This window comes from Phocoena phocoena, chromosome 1 (genome assembly GCF_963924675.1).
Source record: "Phocoena phocoena chromosome 1, mPhoPho1.1, whole genome shotgun sequence".
NCBI classification, from domain to species: Eukaryota; Metazoa; Chordata; class Mammalia; order Artiodactyla; family Phocoenidae; genus Phocoena; species Phocoena phocoena.
This window is the reverse complement of record NC_089219.1, coordinates 14,593,774-14,615,726: the sequence shown is the minus strand read 5'-3', so window position 1 is coordinate 14,615,726 and position 21,953 is coordinate 14,593,774. Positions and strand designations below refer to the sequence as shown.

At 44.8% G+C, this 21,953-nt stretch overlaps 1 protein-coding gene across 1 annotated transcript in view; it reads left to right on the top strand.

Annotated features, from left to right (window-relative positions):
* UBR4 (ubiquitin protein ligase E3 component n-recognin 4) overlaps positions 1 to 21,953 on the top strand; it is a 127,572-nt gene that overhangs the window by 49,380 nt on the left and 56,239 nt on the right. The window contains exons 44-60 of the mRNA XM_065885888.1: positions 183 to 340; positions 1,263 to 1,434; positions 1,681 to 1,882; positions 2,724 to 2,887; positions 3,316 to 3,532; positions 4,386 to 4,602; positions 6,537 to 6,600; positions 7,255 to 7,389; positions 8,382 to 8,556; positions 9,429 to 9,569; positions 10,753 to 10,874; positions 11,539 to 11,650; positions 13,529 to 13,659; positions 13,780 to 13,957; positions 14,421 to 14,525; positions 16,061 to 16,198; positions 16,906 to 17,080. Coding sequence (XP_065741960.1) covers positions 183 to 340; positions 1,263 to 1,434; positions 1,681 to 1,882; positions 2,724 to 2,887; positions 3,316 to 3,532; positions 4,386 to 4,602; positions 6,537 to 6,600; positions 7,255 to 7,389; positions 8,382 to 8,556; positions 9,429 to 9,569; positions 10,753 to 10,874; positions 11,539 to 11,650; positions 13,529 to 13,659; positions 13,780 to 13,957; positions 14,421 to 14,525; positions 16,061 to 16,198; positions 16,906 to 17,080 — 2,606 coding nt within the window. The remainder of the gene's footprint in view (positions 1 to 182; positions 341 to 1,262; positions 1,435 to 1,680; positions 1,883 to 2,723; positions 2,888 to 3,315; positions 3,533 to 4,385; positions 4,603 to 6,536; positions 6,601 to 7,254; positions 7,390 to 8,381; positions 8,557 to 9,428; positions 9,570 to 10,752; positions 10,875 to 11,538; positions 11,651 to 13,528; positions 13,660 to 13,779; positions 13,958 to 14,420; positions 14,526 to 16,060; positions 16,199 to 16,905; positions 17,081 to 21,953) is intronic.

The window sequence follows — 21,953 nt, the reverse complement described above, 5'->3', positions numbered from 1 at the left end:
CTTTAGGACTAAACTTGAAGTTCCTGTATTCTCTTGGTATTTTTAAGGTTTCCTGCGGGGATCTCATACTTTAAGAATGAGACCCCATAATCATGGTGTAAAATGAATGAGCAGCCAGAGCAGAAGCTGGTGCCCAGGCAGCATGAGAAGTTAATGCGGATGTTGTGTCTCTGTTGTGATAGGACAGTAACAGCCAGGTGGCAGGTGGCGGTGTGTCTGTCTACTACTCGCACGTGTTGCAGATGCTGTTCTTCAGCTACTGTCAGGGCAGGTCGTTTGCAGCCACCATCAGTAGGACGACGCTGGAGGTGTTGCAGCTCTTCTCCATCAGCATCAAGAGGTGGGGATGGGCACTTAAAGGTGAACTGCCACAGTGCCCATGTTCGGCAGGAGAGCTCCGCCCCTCACAAGGGCTCGCCCTTCCCTGCTTGGTGTCCTTAAATCAAGCGGTGTCCAGTGTTGGTAGGTTGGGCGGCCTGCATGGTTTGTCTCCCACCGTGGAGACCCCAAGCTGTAACAGGTAGTTTGGGGAGCCACTGTCACTCTGAAGGAAAAGCTAGGGTCAGGGTAGCAAATGTGACTTTAATTTGATTACTGAGTTTTGAGAAGAGAATGTAAGTTTCTCCTAGACACTCGTGTTGCTAAGATGCCCTTTAAGTTTCCCTCCTGGGGGGTTGATCAGTAAATAGAACATGGTGTCAGCAGATGGGGCGAGCTTGGAGCTTGGGGAGGTGGAGGCTGCCATCAGACTTCTAGGTGACAGGGGTGTGTGAGGTAGTGAGTGCTTTATTTAAGGAGGAGGCAGCAGAGTTTTAGGGTCTCTTCCCCTCTTTCTTATCTGCCACTGAAAAGCACTTTCTCTCTGGCCTGTATGGTTTGAGATGAAATAAAATGGATACCATTCATACGTAGCTTGATGTGCTTGGAAATTCTTAAAAGGACAATGGGTCATCAGCCTCTGGCAGCTCCGTGACCCTATGCAGTTGACAGCCTTACGCACATAGGGCCACCTATTCCCCAGACCGTAGAACCCAGCAGCTGACTGAGATCCTAAACCAGGACTCCTGCTGGGGGCGCACATTGGGGTGTATGAGAGTATTTATGTGGCTCAGAATAAGACTGAGACTCGTGGGTAATTTGAGTCCTTGGGTGGGTATATTGCTCTGAGAGTCCAGTGGTTCGTGAGGATGGCCTTTAGGTCAAGAAAAGAACTGTTAGATGGTGATTGACACCCTAACTGTGGCCACTTTTGTTGTCTGTAGTTCCAATGGTGGCAGTAAGACGTCTCCTGCCCTTTGCCAGTGGTCTGAGGTGATGAACCACCCTGGCTTGGTGTGTTGTGTCCAGCAAACTACAGGAGTGCCCCTGGTAGTTATGGTGAAACCAGACACTTTCCTCATCCAGGAGATTAAGACTCTTCCTGCCAAAGCAAAGGTCAGTGCCCCGTTCTCCCATCACTTGAATAGACTGTGAACCTGCTCTCTTTTTATATTTGTATGTCATGTCACTTTGCCAGCTCTTGCAATGGAGGCCTATAGAAGAATTTTCTCCTAGACGCCTTTTCTTTGGCAGCCTCGGCACCCCCTCAGTTGACCACGAATCCAGTTGCTTCTCTGCCTCTTTCTGTAGGTTCTGATCTATAGGTGCGGGAACTACCACTCCTCTGTCCCCTCCTCCTAGATCCAGGACATGGTCGCCATCAGGCACACAGCCTGCAATGAGCAGCAGCGGACAACGATGATCTTGCTGTGTGAGGATGGCAGCCTGCGCATCTACATGGCCAACGTGGAGAACACCTCCTACTGGCTTCAGCCCTCCCTGCAGCCCAGCAGTGTCATCAGCATAATGAAGCCTGTTCGAAAGCGCAAAACAGCTACCATCAGTAAGGCCCCTCCTCAGAAGACTGGTAGGGGTCGGGGACTTAGAGTAGACTGTTGTAGATAGCCGTGAAGAAACAGGGACTGTCCTGCTTGTGTAGCTCATAAAGGTAGAGACTGTGCTGGCTAGTTTCTCAGAAGCAGGGTCAAGGTTCCGGAGGCCGCTCAGCATTCTGTGCACGGCAAGCACCTGTTGGCTGTCCACTTCAGGCAGCAGTTCCTAGGTGCCCAGGAAAGAATTCTCTCTTGGACCTGGTTTGAGATGGCTTTCTCTGGGTTTAAGAAAAATGGCTTCCCTGAGGTGGTGTGCAGGATGGAACTGATGGAGGAGTAGATCCTTTGGCTGGTTCATCCTCGCCGACTGGTGTAGAAGCCGTCATAGGTGTCTGAGCTGGAAGTCTTTGCTCTTGAGTGATGGAGGAGGACTCTTCAGGGAGTGAAAGCTTGAGTTTACGAGTGAGTGACTCGGGTTGAGCAAAGATCTTTACAGGTTCACCCCACTCTGCGGAATTTGTTCTAGAGTCTGTGTTTGAGATATCATGCAGCTCATCTTCCTGTAAAGAAATCGTTTCCTTTGTTTATTTTAAATAAACCAGCTCCGAGAGAGCTTGTTGTTACTAAGTGTACCCAATACTGACATCAGATTTCTTCGCCCCGCTAGGTTGTGTTGTGGTTGGGGATGATGACTGTTGGACAGCTGACCGCGTGTAGGCATCATACCGATGCAAACCTTATAATCCCGAGTTGGCCTAGAAAGATTAGGGAGCACGTGTGAGCTTAGGAGCACAGAGGTGGTAGGGATCGCACTAATGTTGCTCCGTGGCAATCTGATGCTGTTCTCCACAGCAACTCGCACATCTAGCCAAGTGACCTTCCCCATTGACTTCTTTGAACACAACCAGCAGCTGACAGATGTGGAGTTTGGTGGTAATGACCTCCTGCAGGTCTACAACGCACAACAGATAAAGCACCGGCTGAATTCCACTGGCATGTATGTGGCCAACACCAAGGTGAGGACTGACTGCACCGTGCTGGGTAGAAGGACTCGAGGACACATTTAGAAGGTTTGAGGACACATCTCCTCTTAGAATGCAAGACTCACAGTCATTAGCCCTTGATTCTAGTTTCGTGGTCCCTAGAATGAATGAATGTTCTCGCTTCCATGCCAGAGGGCTCCTATTCCCATGTTGTCATAGGGTTCCTGTGCACAGGGCGGCAGGAGGTGGTTAATGCTGGGGAGAAAGAAGCCTGAAACTGAAGAGTCTACTCCCTGCTTCTGTTTTCCCATCCTTGGAAGAAAAGAAGTCAGTGCTGAGGAGTTAAAAAGGATAAAGGTCTTTTGTAGGATCACGCATTGTGTCACTGTCACAGGAAGGATCGAAAGTTTGCCCTTAAGAACTTGCAGTAATTGTATGATATGTGCCTCTTCTCCCTCCAGCCTGGTGGCTTCACCATTGAGATCAGTAACAACAACAGCACTATGGTGATGACAGGCATGCGGATCCAGATTGGGACCCAGGCAATTGAACGGGCCCCATCATATATTGAGATCTTCGGCAGAACCATGCAGCTTAACCTGAGTCGCTCACGCTGGTTTGACTTCCCCTTCACCAGAGAAGAAGCCCTGCAGGCCGATAAGAAGCTGAACCTCTTCAGTGAGTCCCCAGCCCCTGGCATAGACTGTATCCTTCTCGTTATGAATTCTGACTGGGTGGCCACTTCTCTGTGGCTTTCCAGTATTCTAGGAACCGTCTGCTCTGCTGATAGCTCTGTGGTCTCTGCCATCATGAAACTTTGAGCTTCGTTTGCGATATAAAGGAAGCAAGATTACAGGAAAGGGATATACTCGAGAATGGGAGGGGTAAAGACAGGGCAAAACTCTGCTTCAGGGCTCACTTCTGTAGGGTTGGGTAGCCTTGCTGATGGGGCTGCCTGCATGTGTAGGCAGCAAGATTAGCATGTGAAATTGCAAGGCTTTCTTAAGGCGCAGATGCAGGCCTCAGGGCACATGTCACTGAGAGATGGTTAGCAATGCCTTTAAACCCTCAGAGTACACATCCCTGAGCCTTTCATAGGGCGGGCAACGTTCCCTACCGTTTACTGGCCACCTGTCTGATACTTTTCCTTCCAGAAACAGTTGCTCTTGGTATTCATTCATGATGATGATCTGTGCTTTGAACAAAAGGAGTGTTTAGAGATCCCTGGGGGTGGAGTTGGGAGGTACGGTACCCTGATAGCACCAGAGGATCCCTACACCGGTGTTTGGGGCCTCTTCTTCTGAGTAGGAGACTTCATGGGCTTTTGGTCCATGGAACTGTTTCTACACGTATTCAGCACCTATACACGATGAAAGTGCTACTGAAGTCTCAGGAGATAAAGTCCCTCTATGCCTGTGAAATGGATGAGGCTTGGGACTTTGTCCCAGCTAGTCTGGTCTTTGCTTTGTAGGCGGTGGCGGCGACCCTTCAGGGAATGTGCCTCCTAAAAGCTTGCTCTTGCTCACTGCAGTTGGGGCCTCGGTGGATCCAGCAGGTGTCACCATGATCGATGCTGTGAAAGTCTATGGCAAGACTAAGGAGCAGTTTGGCTGGCCTGATGAGCCCCCGGAAGAGTTCCCTTCTGCCTCCGTCAGCAACATCTGTCCTGCAAACCTGAGCCAGAGCAATGGCACGGGAGACAGTGATTCAGCTGCCCCTACCACCACGAGTGGAACTGTCCTGGAGAGGTACCGGCACTGACAGGGGCTGAATTCAGTTCTCACCGGTTCTCACTCTCCCAGCAGAACCTGTGTCTCGAGAGAGTGAGCCTCTAAGTGTCCCAAGTCTGGCCTGTGATTTTTTCAGGATTTCACGCAGTGTCTCCTTAGTGTGCCGACAAGGCCTGGAGGCGGCTCAGAGCCATCTGACTCCCAGGGCTCTGCCTGGACCCTTCTGTCCCTTCCCTTCTCTTAATAAGCTCAGGTACCCTTTGGAGTAGCCAGAGGCTGCTGACCAGAAGATGCTTAAGCCAGTATTATAGATTAGGATCTAGTCTTGCTGAAGTTATAGGGGAAAATCTTCCCTTTCATTCCGATTTCATCGTCTTCTCATCTTCCTCTGCAGCAGCTATTTCATGTGGTAATAACGCTGCTGGCAAGAGGCTGTCCCAGGCATCTTGTAGCAGAGTGCAGAGCCTCCTGAGGCTCCCCCCAGTGGCCTTCTTAAGCATTGCGCTTGGCTTCTTTGCGCTGGGGAGCTGCTGGTTTGCCGTGGCAGATGCGGGATGTAAGACGTTCAGTTCCTACATTGTAAGTCGTAGGAATAGCCTGGCTTGGAATCACGGCCTCCTGCCAGCAGCCTCCCCACCCAACCCCTTTTCTCTCTCTTTCTTCCGCCCCCCACCCTATTCTTATATTGTTTGCTTAGGATGTATTTCCGGGTTTCTCTGAGCGTCACATTTTTTTCCTTTTTTTTCTTTTGCTTCTCCCCCAAGTTCTGAAACTGAGTCCCTAACCAAGCTGGACCGGTTAGTATGCCCTCTTTCTTTTCTCTGCACGAGCGAGTGTGTGTCAGAGAGCGGTGTAACCGATGGCGTGGCTTTGCGTTGATTCCGCTTCTGTGGAAAAGTCCTCCTGCTTCTTTCTGTTCTGGTCATTGCATGGCTGCAGAGCTGTCCCGTGTCAAAGTGGAGAATGCGGAGGGTTGTACGTGCGTGCTTGGTGTCGGCCGCTTCAGACTCTTGGCGTCCCCTTCCTTACCCCATCCCTCTCTGCTCCCTCTCTACAGTGGATGAGAAGCGGGGAGGGGGCGCCGGGACAGTGGAAAAGTTCTACTGTCTGAAAAGCCACCAGAGAGCTTGTTCTGTCCACCGTGGTTTTATGTCCCAGGTCTCTCTTTCCTGGCTCTTTACTGCCTTCCTCTGCCCCTTGACCTTTTTCTCTCCAGCTGCCTTCTCCACACTTTGCCCTCTCTGTCCAGAGCTTCAGCCCTCAGGATGTTGGTCTTTTCACTGTGCTGCATTAAACCCACAGGAGTGAGCCCTTGGGAGCGTGTCACTTGGTACCCTTCAGTGGTTGGGTTTCCTGTCCTTCCCTTAGAGAAAATTGCCCAGTTTCCTAAAGGTGCTTTATAGTACCCTTTGAACGTTGGCAATTGGCATGCACCTGAAAATACAGTTTGTTCTCTTCTCCGTACTTGGGGAATTCATACGAAGTGCCTTTGTGCATTTTCTTGGAGGTGTAAGTAAAATATAACCCCAGCTCTCCCAGTATAAGAAGATGGTTTTAACCTTTCCCTTTGTGTGTCCCCTCTGCCTACTGATCTATGGGGCACCTGAGCTTCGGGTCCCATTGCATCAAGACTGTTAAGCCCTTCTCAGGGATCCCTGCCGCAGGCAGCAGGAGGAAGCACATTTATCCGCTTTGAGGAAGAAAAGCCCTGTCTTTGAGTTACAGATTATGAACATGGCCTCAGGTTGATCTCCGAGCAGGAGCCAGGTTTCTTCTGGCCTGTAATACAAGGAAACGATATGCATGGTGCCTGTGGCAGGTCTTATTGTGCTTTGATTTTGTGTTTGGCATTCATTAGCTGTCCCCAAGGTCCTCACGACTGTAGTCTGCAGGCTAAAGCACCAGGCAGAGAGAAGGGTTGTCATACTCACACCACTCTTCTGTCTCCCTAGGCTGGTTGTGAGTTCTTTAGAAGCCCTGGAAAGCTGCTTTGCTGTTGGCCCAATCATCGAGAAGGCAAGTTACTTTTTTTTTTTGCGGTACGCGGGCCTCTCATTGCCGTGGCCTCTCCCGTTGCGGAGCACAGGCTCCGGACGCGCAGGCTCAGCAGCTATGGCTCACGGGCCCAGCCGCTCCGCGGCATGTGGGATCTTCCCGGACCGGGGCACGAACCCGTGTCCCCTGCATCGGCAGGCGGACTCTCAACCACTGCGCCACCAGGGAAGCCCCAAGTTACTTTTTTAAAGCACATGGGAGCTTTCTGAAGAGGCAGGAAGTCAGTGGAGTCATCAGAGGCCTTGAAGCCTCGCAGCTAAAGAACATTCATAGCATAATCTTGATTTGCAAAGGTGATCCAGAGGAGTCTTCAGCTTAAGGCCTTATGTCCTACTTTTGGGGGACCCATAGTGAGAGTGTTTTGTACAATAGGATGAATAATCAATGTTCTGATTAAAGAACATTGTTCTGGGAGTCATGACCTTGGACTCTCTTTACCTGTATTGTGGGAGGATTATAATTTCTGAAATTCTTTGTTTTGCTCCTTGCGGTCCGTGGAGCCTAACCTAGTCCTGGTGGCTGAGAAGGGAGGAAGGCGTGGGGGGCAGCGTGTGGGCAGTTTATCCTGCATGGATTTGGTGGGGTTAGTGACAACCCTGCTGTCTTCTGCATCAGGAGAGAAACAAGAATGCAGCTCAGGAGCTGGCCACTCTGCTGCTGTCCCTGCCAGCGCCTGCCAGTGTCCAGCAGCAGTCCAAGAGCCTTCTGGCCAGCCTGCACACCAGCCGCTCAGCCTATCACAGCCACAAGGTAATCAGGGGTGCCTTCTGTCGAAGCGTAAGTTGTGGTACTGACAGGAATCGAGCAAGTTGGTTTTTTGGATGTAAAGCAAAGGCGTAGCAAAATAAGGTGGGGAGAGGAGAGCGTTGAGATTAGACCCACACATCCTAAAGTTTCTCCTGAGAAATTAATAACTATCACTCAAAATGAGGACAAGCCAGTAATGGGCCACTGGTTTGCATTCATTTTGTTCTGTTATCTAATAGGATCAGGAAGATTTAAGGAAGGGAGGGGAGGGATGCTTGAGGAGGGGTGGCTGCTCACTGGAAGAGTGGGGCGGGAAGTCACTCAGGAGGTCAGGGCTCCTGGTGTTTCCACTCCTGCACCTGTGCCACAGCCCTCAGTGAGGTGTACTTGCTTGTGATGAATTTGGTAAGTGGTTGTTGGAGAGACTGAGGGGGAAATCTGGGGAGAGAGGGTCTCACCTATAAAAGTAAGTAGCGACTGAAGGCAGTAAGTTAGGCCAGTTTCTAAAAATGGGAGAGACTGTTGACAGTTCAGATCCGTGAGGAGGAAGCCGCCAGCCCAGATGCCTTGGTGCCTCCGACCCAGAGAGCTGAGAAGTGCGAGCTAACCTGCTGAACCTGTCAAGGAAAGGCGCTTTTGGAAACATAGTTTTGGTATGAACCTGCGAAGAAATGACTTCCATAGGGAGGAGATCCGGGATGTTGTATGTAGCTCTGGAGAATTGGCTGGTATTTCTAGTTTTCCTGTCATACTTTGGTACTGATTTCATGGCTTTTGATTTTTTTTTTTTAAGTGTCGTTAGCGTTTTATTATATGAAGAAGTTGAACTGTGTTGGGCTGCTTTGAAGGTTTGTTCCAGGTAGTCCATGGTAATTAACCTGTTCTCTGGAGTGGAGGTAGCCAGCCTGATGATCTGTCGGTTCCCCTCTCCTCTGTGCTTTAGTGCCCAGGCCTTCCTTGCTTTTGGTTCATCCTCTGTGATTCTTTTGTTGTAGGATCAGGCCTTGCTGAGCAAAGCTGTGCAGTGTCTCAACACATCCAGCAAAGAAGGCAAGGATTTGGACCCTGAGGTCTTCCAGAGGCTGGTGATCACAGCTCGCTCCATTGCCATCATGCGCCCTAATAACCTTGTCCACTTTACGGAGTCAAAGCTGCCCCAGATGGAAACAGGTGAACTTGGCCTGTATGGCCGTGGTCCTGAAATCTGCTTGCTACACCACCTTCTTTACTCTCTCATCATCTTCTTGTTCTCACTGGCTTCTGACTGACATCATGCTCTGAGACAGGGATTTTACTCTCTTGTCTTTATATCTTGAAGGGCTTTTGACATTAGAATTGTATCGTTCTAAGTAAATACTGTTTCCAGTACTTACCCCTTGCATTACTCTTGAGTTTATTTAGTGCTCTGGACATCAGATATAATCTGTCTCTGAATTTACTACTTCTTTAAGATCTTCAGGGTAAAGTTAAGCTTGTGCCCTGGTTGCTTGAAAGTAATAGGATCATGTCTTTTGCTTTCGTGCTGTACTTTTGCCAGTATTTTATTAATATCTGTAGCCTTTCTCAGTGCTTGATTCTATTTCCTCCTCTCTCCTCACATTGGCTGTGTACCAAACCTGCTTTGCTTTCATCAAATAGAGCTTATTGATGCCTTTACAGTTCTGTTACTTACATATTTCCATATGCTGTCATCATCCTGTTCCTCCTCTAATACTGTAATTCACGAATCATTCTAGAAAATTGCAGATGTTCCCCTAGCTTTTAGAAGTTGAACAGTTGCACCTGAGATCTCTGAATCTGCTGTAAGCTCCTGAATGCTCCCCTTCTACTTAATTCTAACATACAATGTTTTCTGTGATATTCCTTTCCCAGACTGTTTTTTTCCTAGATGTGCCTGCTGGAGTCTAGGGATAGTTGGCATATTGACTGGGGCCCCACTTGAAACTCCCTCCCCAGGCAAGCTTCCTTGACCTGAGTTAACCTTAAATTAAATTCCATCTTAGATTTACCATCGTTAATAATTTGTTTTTTCTCCTGCTTAGAAGGAGCGGATGAGGGGAGAGAACCTCAGAAGCAGTTGGAGGGGGACTGCTGTAGTTTCATCACCCAGCTGGTGAACCACTTCTGGAAACTCCATGCATCCAAACCCAAGAATGCCTTCTTGGCACCTGCCTGCCTGCCAGGTATCATGTTAAAAGGGATACTTGATAGTGAAGCCTGATGTAAGTTTTTTCTTGGAACAGATTGAACTCTTCACCTTTAGCCTTCATCATCTATCTCTTCCAGAGTGGATATTTAGTGAATATTTAGGAAACAGAAGCCTGTGAGATCAATGTTCCTGATTAGAGGAATTTAGCAGTGTAGCAGAGAAGTAGGACTTTCTTGTATCTCTCATGTCGGATTGAACACTTCACGTAAAGAAGTGTGTGCGTGCGTGTCCCCTTAGTGGTGTTTATAATTGTTTTTAAAAAAGTCTTTGAGGGGGCTACCCTGGTGGCGCAGTAGTTAAGAATCCGCCTGCCAGTGCAGGGGGCACGGGTTTGATCCCTGGTCCGGGAAGATCCCACATGCCACGGAGCAACTAAGCCCGTGCGCCACAACTACTGAGCCCGTGCTCTAGAGCCTGCGAGCCACAACTACTGAGCCCGTGTGCCTCAACTACTGAAGCCCGCGTACCTAGAGAGCATGCTTCACAACAAGAGAAGCCACCACAATGAGAAGCCCACTTGGCGCAACTAGAGAAAGCCCGCACGCAGTAACAAGGACCCAGTGCAGCCGTAAACAAACAAATAAATAAGTAAATTTATTTATTTAAAACAAAACCCAAAAAGCATCATACTAGAGAATTATTTTATTTCTAAGCTACTGCTGCCTTTGGTATCTAACTTTTCACACTAAGGTTTTTAGGTGGAAGAGTAATAAGGTTCTGAATAGCAATCTAGAAAAGTAGAAGGACCCCTGTTACTCATTTGTGTTTGGACATTGCTTGGGCAGTAAACCCAAAAGGCCTGTTAGGGTCATCTTTATCACCTAAGGTTTGGAGATAGTAGGGAACATTCAGACTCTGCTCAGCTCTTCACATTTCTCTGCCCTGTCTCTTGATATCCATAGAGTGTAGACACCTATTTATTTCTGTGGTGCAGGATATTTGGAAAGGCTTTTGGAGACAGTTTGGGAGATTTAGGAGACTATTAATAAATCACAAACAATGCCTACAGCCTACATTCTACGTGTGTGTGTTGTTTTGCTGTGTGTGCTTGTCATTTTCTTGTTAGCTTGACCTTTACGTGGGCATAAGAATTTGTACTTTTGTCTTTGACTGTCAAGTAGTTAGAAGTTTTTTCACCATCTATTTCTCCCCTTTAGGCCTAACTCATATTGAAGCTACCGTTAATGCTCTGGTAGACATTATCCATGGCTACTGTACCTGTGAGCTGGACTGTATTAATACAGCATCCAAGATATACATGCAGATGCTACTGTGTCCTGTACGTATCATTACAACCCCAGATAATCCTTATCTGGGAATGTCTGGAAAAAATTTTTTTTATAAGTTTGCTAATTAATGAAATAAAACAGACTTAAAGGAGGGTGTAATGGGAATTAAGAATTTTACATATCAGTAAAACCTTTAACATCTTACTCATTCCATGGAAAGAAGGGTTTGAAAAAGGAATGGACTTGGTTTGTTTTATTCAGTGCTGAGTCCCCAGGGAATATGCTGATGGTTGCTTCATAGTTAATGCTAAGTAAGTATTAATTAAATGAGTACCTGAAGGAACATCATCAAGATCTATTTCCAGTGACTCTGGCATAGAAGCTAGTGTTGGAAGTACTGATTTTATAACAGAGCTAAGTGAGCCTGGTCATCTGATGAAAAGCCAAAACCAATTTGTAGACAGCCAGAGGGACTTCAGGGCCAAATGACCTGCCAGTCTATTACCAGGAGCTAAGATACAAGAATGTAGCATATGGGGCTTCTATATGCCAGGTCAGGGAAATGGGCTTAACTGCTGACCTGATTCCGCAGGTTGCAGGTGAGAGCAGGCAGATCTTCCACATGCATGTGATTGTCCAAGAAAGGAAAGTATTTATAGGCAGTTTCATGAATAATATTAAAACCTAAGAATGATGGTTTCCTTTCAACCTCAGGATCCTGCTGTGAGCTTCTCTTGTAAACAAGCTCTAATTCGAGTCCTAAGGCCGAGGAACAAGCGGAGACATGTGACGTTGCCCTCCTCCCCTCGAAGCAACACTCCAATGGGTAATGTGAGGTCTGGGTTTAGGCTTGTGCAAGTGTGGCGGGGGGAGAAGGGAAATAAAGCACTAGGACGTGCTGCTCGTGTTGACCAAGGCCCTGGAGACTTCTGGTTATGTATCCATTGTTTTACGCCGCCTTATTCCATGAAGAATTGAAGGTGGTGTATAAAAAACGCATAGTAAGTAGAATAAAAAGAAGGAAAATCGAGGCCAGGGGAAAATAAAGGTACAGTAGTAAAATCAAGCCAAGAACATAAAATTTACATCACAAAGTCCTGCATGGTTGTTAAGTGAAGATCTTATTTTTGGCTGAAAGCTTCCCAAAAGCCAGAGTGAAAATAAAATGAGAACAGTTCAAAAATCACAGTGACTAAAGAAGAAACCCACCATTTTCCAGGAAATGAGAAATTTCCCCGCATGAAAGCTCTTACATTAAGGGTCCATTTTGTTGCCTAATGGGTAGTGTCTTCAGGGGACTTACCTACAATAAGATTGACAGCAAATTTCCCTCTTGATACACTTGGATACAAGTCAAGGACGTAGCATTTAACATTTTAGGAAAAGCAGTTCTACCAATTGTCTAAATCTTAGCAGCAGTATATTGTGTAACTCCAGTTACTTGGTTTAGCTCAGAAGTTAAACTTCCAATGTAAGTCACATACATAGTTTAAAATTTTATTTTAGTCACCTGATAAAGAGTAAAGAAATATTTGAAATTAACTTACTGATAATTCAATATATCAAAAATATTATTTCAACACATAATATAAAAGATTATTAGTAAAATATTTTCCATTCTTAAAAATGTTTTTTGTACTGTCTTAAAAATCTAGTGTGGGGCGGTGGGTGCGAGGGAGGTCTAAGAGGGAGGGGATATAGGTATACATACAGCTGATTCACTTCATTGTATAGCAGAAACTAACAACATTGTAAAGCAATTATACTCCAATAATAAAAAAATCTAGTGCATACTGTATACACTAACATCACATCTCCATGTGGACTAGCCACGTTGTAACTAGTGGCTGTGGCTACTGTGTGGTCCAGTGCAGGTTTAGAGGAGCGCATGCAGCTTCACGACCTTCAGACAACCTTCCTCGAGTATCATTCATCTTAAGCTTTTGATGAGTCAGGCAACGGTTTGTACATCTTTTCTCTGTGGAGAAGCTAGAGTCCGGATAGCTTATGTTTCCGGTTAAGGTCATATCCACATACTTTTTCAGCCCATTGAGTGGAAGGCAAGGTCTCCACCCTTTTCTGATAATTAGGAGTCTAACCTGGGCTTCTCCCTTTTTAGAAGGCTTTTCCCCTTCATATAGAAGCTGGTCCGGGTAGGACCTGCAGTGCTGTGCTGAAAGAACCAGCTTTCATTCGATGGTTTCACATCACAATTGGTTCTTCTCTTAATGATTATGTAGTGTGAAAATCTCACTGACCCAGTTGTTTTGGGGGAAGAAAAGTAAGATAACACTCCAAGCTGCCGTGACAGATAATAAAGAAACATCTCAATTGTATTATTTTCCCTGTCTTGTCCAGGGTCTCCTGAGGGTTGGCACAAGCTCATGGGACCTGCTGGTCTTAGATTTTTCTGCTTTATGGAATCCAAGGGTTTTTGTTTCTGTTTTCCTTCATCAGCTGGAAAAGACTTCTCCTAAGTGGAGCAGGCTGTCACTGCCAGCCCCACCTTCCCAGATCCTGCTAGGTCCAGGAAGCAGGAGAACAAGGCCAGGCACGGCTCCCTGGAATTTATCTCTAAAGCACAGGGCACTAGCTGGTAGCTTGCTTGTCTTGGTTTTTGTTTGCTATGTAATAGCTTATCTTACCACACGCCGAGGAAGGAAGGAGCAAGCACCCTCAGGTGACTGGGGTTTCTTTGACTCAGGAGACAAGGATGATGATGACGATGATGACGCAGATGAGAAAATGCAGTCGTCAGGGATCCCGAATGGTGGTCACATCCGTCAGGAAAGCCAGGAACAGAGTGAGGTGGACCACGGAGATTTTGAGATGGTGGTGAGTCTCTGGCAGCAGGAGAGGGGAGGAGGAGCCTCAGAACTCTCCTCTAGCTCTTATTCAGCTTATTCCACAAGCTGCCGTTTACCACGGGACACTGACAGAGCTTTCTCTCTGCAGTCTGAGTCGATGGTCCTGGAGACAGCTGAAAATGTCAACAATGGCAACCCCTCTCCCCTGGAGGCCCTGCTGGCAGGCGCAGAGGGCTTCCCCCCCATGCTGGACATCCCGCCTGATGCAGATGACGAGACTATGGTTGAACTAGCCATTGCCCTGAGCCTGCAGCAGGACCAGCAAGGTAGAAGGCAATGCCAGGAATACAGTGGCCCATTGGCCTTGCACAGGAAAGAGGGTTTGGCAGTTACTGATATCCAGCTGACTTAGCTCGTCCCCAGATTTGGAGAGAGGTTGATCTGGGTGAGAGCTGTTCAGAGATACAGGTGGAGAGTGAGAGGGATCACGGTGGGATTTTTAGTCTGGGAGCCAATCTCATAGTTTCTGTTAGTTTGGTCTTTTGGATTGTTTCCTCCCAAATCTGTTAGATTCCTCCAGCCTGTGTCCTGCCTGAGCTGAAGGAAGGCTTCCACCATCTCTGTAACTAAATTTGGTGGGTGGACAGCAGTGGCTGTTGAGTAACTTCCTCTAGGCCAAAGGGGGTCACACGCTGGTGAGTTTAGACTCCTGAGGGCAGCAGGTGGCCAAGCGGCGCTGTGGATGGGGTCTGGAGGGGATGCTGTGCTCACTCTCCACTTGTTTCCCAGGCAGCAGCAGCAGTGCCCTGGGCCTGCAGAGCCTGGGGCTGTCCGGCCAGGCACCCAGCTCTTCCTCTCTGGACGCAGGAACCCTCTCTGACACCACAGCATCAGGTAACTGTCCACAGCAAGGAGCGCGGCTCAGGGCCCCAGGACCCTCAGGCCTCGTTTCCAACGCTGTGAGAGTGTAATGGGCAGCTGCTTTGACAGGCCATCCTGGACTTCCTGCTTGTGCCTTTGCTTTAGAAATGCGGGTGTGGAAGGCATAGTGATGCAGCTTGGCAAAGGCATTCATGGCTCTGCTTCCCTACACTTTGCATGCTGCCTGGCTTCAGCTAATTCCCCAAGGAAAGGCCAAGAGAACAGCTTGCAGGTTGATCGGCTTTAGAGCTTAAATCACAGCTTTCAGGGTTCTTCACCAGAGTTCTAACATTTTAGACAGTTTCAAAAGGGAGACGAGAAATGGAGCTCAAACCTTTTAACTTTTTTCTCTTCATTTGCAAATAAAAGTGAAGCTACAAGAAGCTGAGTTACACTTCAGGTCAGCGTGGGATCTGAGCTTGGTGGATAGGGTTTTTATGGACAATTCAAATGCATAGGAAATCTTCAGACCTCATTTTGTGTGTACTTTCAATCACTTTTCCTAATCTGATAAGAAAAAAAATATGTCCTGAGCGGAGAGTTGGACCAAATAGAGGAGGATGGGACATCTGAAGAATCTACTGGAAAATCGGCCCCTGAGTAATTTAAGGGTTGATTGAGAGTTTCCAGACTGATGTGTCCCTCTATTTGTTTCTTTTTTTTTTTTTTCTTTGTTTTTTTGTTTTGGGCGTTTTATCTTGGATAGATAAGAAAGGGAGAAATGGGCTGTCCCCTCTCGCCTGCTGTCATGGCTTGTTGCTTTTCTTAGGTCTCTTTAGTTGCTGTCATTTCAGGCTTGGGGGTCACTGTTGTGCTGTGCCAGTTATGTTCCTACTGTGCTCTGTGGCTGTCTTGGCTTTTCTCCCCCATGTGTCTCATCCAGCATTTTCCTCCTGTCTCAGCTCAGCCCTGATCCTGGATGCTGTGGCTGTCTCTGGGGAATTTCCTTGCTTCGTTATTAGCATCTGATGAGGACGATTAGGAAGTTTGAAATTTCCGAATGAGCTCCCCTCTGGACCACCTGATTAAAAAAACAGGGTTGATTTGAGAGCTCATGATAAGTGATTTCCTAGCATAAGCATAAATTGATGGCAAAACAAATCTCATGAAAATTCAGAATCTATGCTTTTGAATGGTAGTGGCTATTTTCCGATCTCAGCAGGTGTCAGTAACACCTAGACTATGGTGACCGTGAAGCATTTTAGCTAGAAAACTGAGTGTCCATGTCACAGATTCTTCTTGAATCTCTGCACTGTTTTACTTGCACTGTGATGTAACAGCGAAGGAAATGCCCAGTGAACTGGGTTTTCACTTCTGTCTAAGTACTGTTTGCAATGCACCATGTATAGTGTTTGTCCCTGTTAGTGATTAACCAGCAAAGCAGATCCTTCCCTTTTTTCTTTGACAACAGGATGTATAAACTGCATTGTGTCTTCTGCACTATGTAGTTTGATGCTTTTGCCCCGAAGAGGGGTTTTTACCTGTAACAGCTCTCGTTACTCTCTCAGCTCCAGCCTCAGACGACGAGGGCAGCACAGCAGCAACTGATGGTTCCACCCTTCGGACCTCCCCTGCTGACCACGGTGGTAGTGTGGGCTCGGAGAGCGGGGGAAGCGCAGTGGACTCGGTGGCTGGCGAGCACAGTGGTAATGTGGCTGGAGGTCCTGATATCCTTGGGCAGAGAGGGTGGGGACAAAATAGAAATCCCTGCCTGGGCCCTAGGATTGGTTTCAGCAAGGGGAAGTTTAATTATCTGTTAGTGGAAGAAAGAAATGGCATACATAATCCCAAATCATGATTAATTGAAAACAGTTATGGTATGACTTTGAAATCAGTCCTACGGTGGTTTTTGCTTCTTCTGTTGGGGAAGAGATTTTGGGCTGTCCCATTGTTAATGATCTGGTATATTAATATAGCAGGCCATCTGTACTGGCTGGTGGGGGTTGGGATTCTAGAATGAGGAAGCATGACAAGCCATTTTGGTTTGATCTCAAAAATCAGTCTCTGCTTAAAAATTGGATATGAAAATTTTTTGTGGAAGAGATATAGAGTAGCTGATAACTTTGAGATTCCCAAATCAGTATATGTTTCTTCTGGAGTATGAGATGGAAATTTATCCATAGTTGAGATTAATTGTTCTTGTGGGTAGATCTTCTGTTCTTTGGGTACCCAGAGAGTCATTTGGTCATTTAGTCCTGTGGGGCCGAAATCGTGAATTCAATCCTTATTGACCTTCACACAGAAGAAAAAAATTTTCTAAAGCTACCAGTCAGGTAATTGCTGACTTCAGAATGCACTGGATTCCACCGTGCTTTGGGAGTTGATTTGCACTTTTTAAACCATTTCCCTCTAGTATCTGGCCGGAGCAGTGCTTATGGTGATGCCACAGCAGAGGGGCATCCGGCTGGACCAGGAAGTGTCAGTTCAAGCACTGGCGCCATCAGCACCACCACCGGACATCAGGAAGGAGATGGCTCCGAGGGAGAAGGAGAAGGGGAAGGGGAAGGAGATGTCCACGCTAGCAACAGGTCAGGAGCTGGCCACTTGCACTCAAGAGGCTTTCCTACGGGAGAATGTTTCAGGAGTAGGGTGATGGATCAGTTGCAGGAGGTGGAGTGGTGATAACAGTTTATTTCTTTTGAAATGTAAAGGTAATAGACTCGTGAAACAGTGTAAAAACCTTAAGAAGTGTTCTAGGTCTGTCTTCTGGTCCTAATTAGAATTTCATCAAATCAATTGCAGAGAGAATAGGAAGTGGTTCTTCGCGTAGGGCCCCCCTATATCCCTTAGTAAAGGGGTTGTCGTAAAAACACGTATCCTCCTTAGTCAAATCTTTCTTGTTTCATCATTAACCATACACTCAGTTTGTAGCATTCTCTTTATAAGTGACACTATTCTGGGCTCAAAAGTGATAGTGATTAAGTAAATATTAGAAATAACTGCTTGTTCGGCATGTTTATTAGGTAATAGAGAGATCAAACAGCAAATACAAGTTTATGATTAGAAATACCAGTGGTGGGGCATTTGGCATATTGAAAGTAATCCATAAAATCCTAATCCAGGCCCCTGAAGAAATTCTGGTGGTGTTTGGTACTGGATTGGTGGAGGAATGTATTCTTAACCAAGAGGTGACTAGAGAAATAGAAGAGGAGGAAGAAAAGAAACCTAAGAATATACTCGTGATACAATGTTTGTTACATTTGGTGAGGCCCATAGTTATTGCATTAGTGCAGAAACCAGTATTTTGAACTGAATGATTTCTATCAGAAAAAGAGGCAACTGAACAGTCAGGCATCGGAGACATTTTGGGAGAGCGTCAGTGAGTGTTTCCTCTGTTCCCTGTGTCCTTCCACTTCAACTCCTGCAGCATCCCTTTGGGGAAGATGACCTCTGGCTCAGTTAACTGATGATGTTTTGATGGGATCTCTTTCTTAACTGCCTAACCTACAAGGCATTTTCTACTTAATCTTTTATTTTTCCTCTTCATGTGATTTCTAGGTTAATTCCATGTGTTCAGATAATGTGATCTTTGTGATTTTTGGTTCTTTGAAGTTTATTTTTCAAAATCTTTTTAATCCAGTCTACCTTTGCTTTTTAATTAGAACAGTTAAGTTCGTTTATAACTAATGTTAATTACTGATATATTTGAATTTATTTTGTGCTTCTTATTTGTTCTGCTTGTTTCTGTGTTTCTTTTTCTTTGTAGCCCTCTTGTGGGTTGATTTGCTCTTTTCTCATTCCCCCCTGCCCCAACTTTGCAAGTTTGGAGGTCGTTCACTCTGTTTCCAGTCTTTTAGTAGTTATACTAATCACTTCAACATGCCTACTTAACCAAAACTAAAGTTAACTAAGAGCTATATCTTCTTCCTGAATGAGTACCTTAGGATACTTTGCTCTTTCTTATCAATTTAAGCAATTATATTTGTGTGTTTTCAGAAAAGTCTTTTTAAAGCTTTCAAGATATTATTGCTCTTTTATATGATTTACGTAGTCAGTGTCTGTTTAGATTTGCTCACATGTTTACCACTTTCTATGCCCATGTTTTCTTTGTGCATCTCAGACCTTCCATCTAGGATAATTTCCTTCTTGAAGTATGTCATTTAGATTTTCCTTTAGGGGAGGTCCCCTGGTTTCAAAATCTCAGGTTTTGTTAGTCTGGAAATGTCTTTATTTAGCTTACATTTTGTGGATGTATTTTTGACGGGTATACAATTTTGTGTTGATGGTTTTATCCTCCCAGAATTGAAAATGGTATCCATTGTTATTGCCAATGAGATGTCACCTGCTGTTACAATTATTGCTTCTTTGAAAACAATGTCTTTACTGCTGCTTTTAAGGTCTTTATCTTGTCACTGTTATTTGTAGTTTTACTAGGATAGGTTTAGGATGGATTTCTTTACATTTGTTCTGCTTGAATGTTTGCGTTAGTGTCTTTTATTAATTCTAGAAACTTCTCATTCATTAATCTCATTCAAATATCTCATTCATTAATCTCATTGGGCATTGCTTCTGCCTCATTTTCTGTTATTTCTCTTTCTGGGACTTCAGTAGATGTTAGACCATCATATTCTCTTCATGTATCTTAATATCTCTTTTCTTTCTTTTTTAAATTCCTGTGCTTAGTTATTTATAGTTTCCTAAGATTTATTTGAGTGACATCAGAAAACATCAAATACATAGTTATAGGTTTGGAAGATATATAACACTTCTACACTGAAAACTATAAAAGCTAATTGAGAGAAATGAAAGAAGGTCTAAATAAATGAAGGGATATACCATGTTATGGATTGAAAGACTCATTATTATAAAGAGAACAATTGTCTTAACGTTGATACAGGTTCAGTATAATCCCAGTCCCAAATCTTAGCTGGCTTTATATATGTGTCAAAACTGACAAGCTGATCCTAACATTTATTTGGAAGAGCAAGGGACTAAGATTAGCTAAGGCAATATAGAAGCTACAAAATTAGAGGACCACACAACTATAGCTTATAAAGCTGTGCTCAGTAAGACAGTGGGATATTGGTGCAAGGATAGACAAAATAGATTAACGAAACAGACGGGTTCAGAAACAGATTCACACATACATAGTCACCTGATTTATGACACGGATGAGACTTCTGTACAGTGGAAGAAAGATGGTCTTTTCAATCAATGGCAATAGGTTGGTTGGAAATTAATATGGAATAAAATGAGTCTTGATCTGATCATACACAAAAATCAGTTGCTATGGATTTAAACACAAAAGGTAACACCGTACTGGTTTTAGAAGACAAAATATCTTCATAACTTAGGGTGGGCAAAGATTTCTTAAATAGGACACAAAAAGTGTTAACCAGAAGGAAAAAGATACATAGATTAGACTATATTTCAGCAGCTGATTCTTTTTTTCCTCTTTTTGTCTCAGCGTCAGGATTTGAGTCAGCTAATTTTTTTTACAGACTCCTGGATGGGGAAAAAGTGGTATGGGGGGAAGCGGTATATTTGTTTACTTTGAAACTCAGGGTGTAGCCTTCTGTGTTTTTTTATGAGATTCTCTTAGAAGACTCTCCTCACTTGGGGCAGATTCTAGGCGTCTTTTCCTAGTCCAGATGCCTAGCACCCTGATGTACAAGTTGCCTTTAGAGCATCATAGCCTCAAGTTTTCGGATGCCCTGAAATCAGTCTCACGGCTCTGCTTACCCCTCTGGATTTCTGTCTTCACTCATTTCCTGGCCTAATAATTTCTTGATTGCTGGTGAGCTCATTATTGCTTTTATTTTGACCTTGTATTCTGTGATCTTTCTAAATTCACTTAAATTCTAATTACCATCCGTTTTGATAATTAGATTAATCCTAATTATGGATTTGGTAATTAGATTAATTCTTATCACAGATTCTGCATGAACAATCTTGTCTCCTGTAAATAATGACATTCAACTTTTTTCCCTTCAGTCTTTACACTTTTTAACTGTTTTCTCTTGCCTTATTGTATTGGGTAGGAGAGAAGTAGTGATGGTGGAAATCCTTACCTCATTCCCAGACACAGGAGAAAAGGTTTCCTATTTTACCATGAAGTGTGATGTTAACTGGAAGGTTTCCTAGGATATTCTTTTTATTTATTTATTTATTTAAGTTTATATTTTGTGTGTGTGTGTGTGGTACGCAGGCCTCTCACTGTTGTGACCTCTCCCGTTGCGGAGCACAGGCTCCGGACGTGCAGGCTCAGCGGCCATGGCTCACGGGCCCAGCTGCTCCGCGGCATGTGGGATCTTCCCGGACTGGGGCACGAACCCATGTCCCCTGCATCGGCAGGCGGACTCTCAACCACTGCGCCACCAGGGAAGCCCTTCTAGGATATTCTTTATCAAATTAAGTTTTGTTAGTAGTTTGCTGGGAGATATTTTATCTTGGGTTGGTTTTTGAAGCTTTCCAGTTGCTTTTGTGGTGCTTAGTTGATTATATGTTTTTCTCCTTTATTCTGTTTAAGGTTGTAAATTACAGTAATTGATATTTTCCATTATCAAACCAACCTTCTGGGGACACCTGATCGTGATGTCTTACCCTTTGCATCACTGGGTTTGATTTGCTGATATTTTATTTAGGCCTGTAATTTTTCTTCTTTGAAGTGTTTTTGTCAGTTACCGGTGTTCGTGTTACTCTGGCCTCAAAAAGTAAGTGAGGACATGTTTCGCATTTCTCTGTTCTCTACAAGAGTTTGTGTAAGATTGGTTTTATTTCATCTGAATTCTTGGAAAAATTTAGCTGTGAAGTCACCTGGGTCTCTAAGGGAAGACTTTCTTTAAGGGAAGACTTTCAACTATAGATTCATTCTTTAAATGACACAGAATTATTACTGTTCCTTCACGTGTTAATTTTGGTATGTTGTGCTTTTCAAGGAATTCATTCATTTTACTGGCATAAAGTTGTTCATAATATACCTTATCATCCTTTTAATGTCTGTAGGATTTGTAGTGATATACCTTTTTTCATTTCTAGTATGGGTAACAAATATTTTTCCCCAAAAAAGTCAGTCTTGCTAGAAGTTATCAATTTTATTTACAAAGAACCAACATTTGGCTTTGATCTTTCTCTGTTGTATGCCTACTTTCTGTTTCATTTCCACTCTTGATTATTTCCTTTCTCTTCTTACTAACTTTTTTGTTTTAGTATCTTAATTTTTGGCGGGGGGGGGGGGATAATTTTCTGTTTTTTTTTTAGCGTTGTAAGATGGAAGGTTAAATCATTGATTTTAAACCTTTCTTTTTCAATACATATTTGAAGCTATATATTTCTCTCTAAAATTCCCTTTAACATTGCTTTGGCTGGAGCTCACGTATTTTTATACGTTGTATTTTCATTGCTGTTCAGTTCAAAATGTTTTCTAAATTCTTTTGTAATTTAGTCTTTGGCCCATGGGCT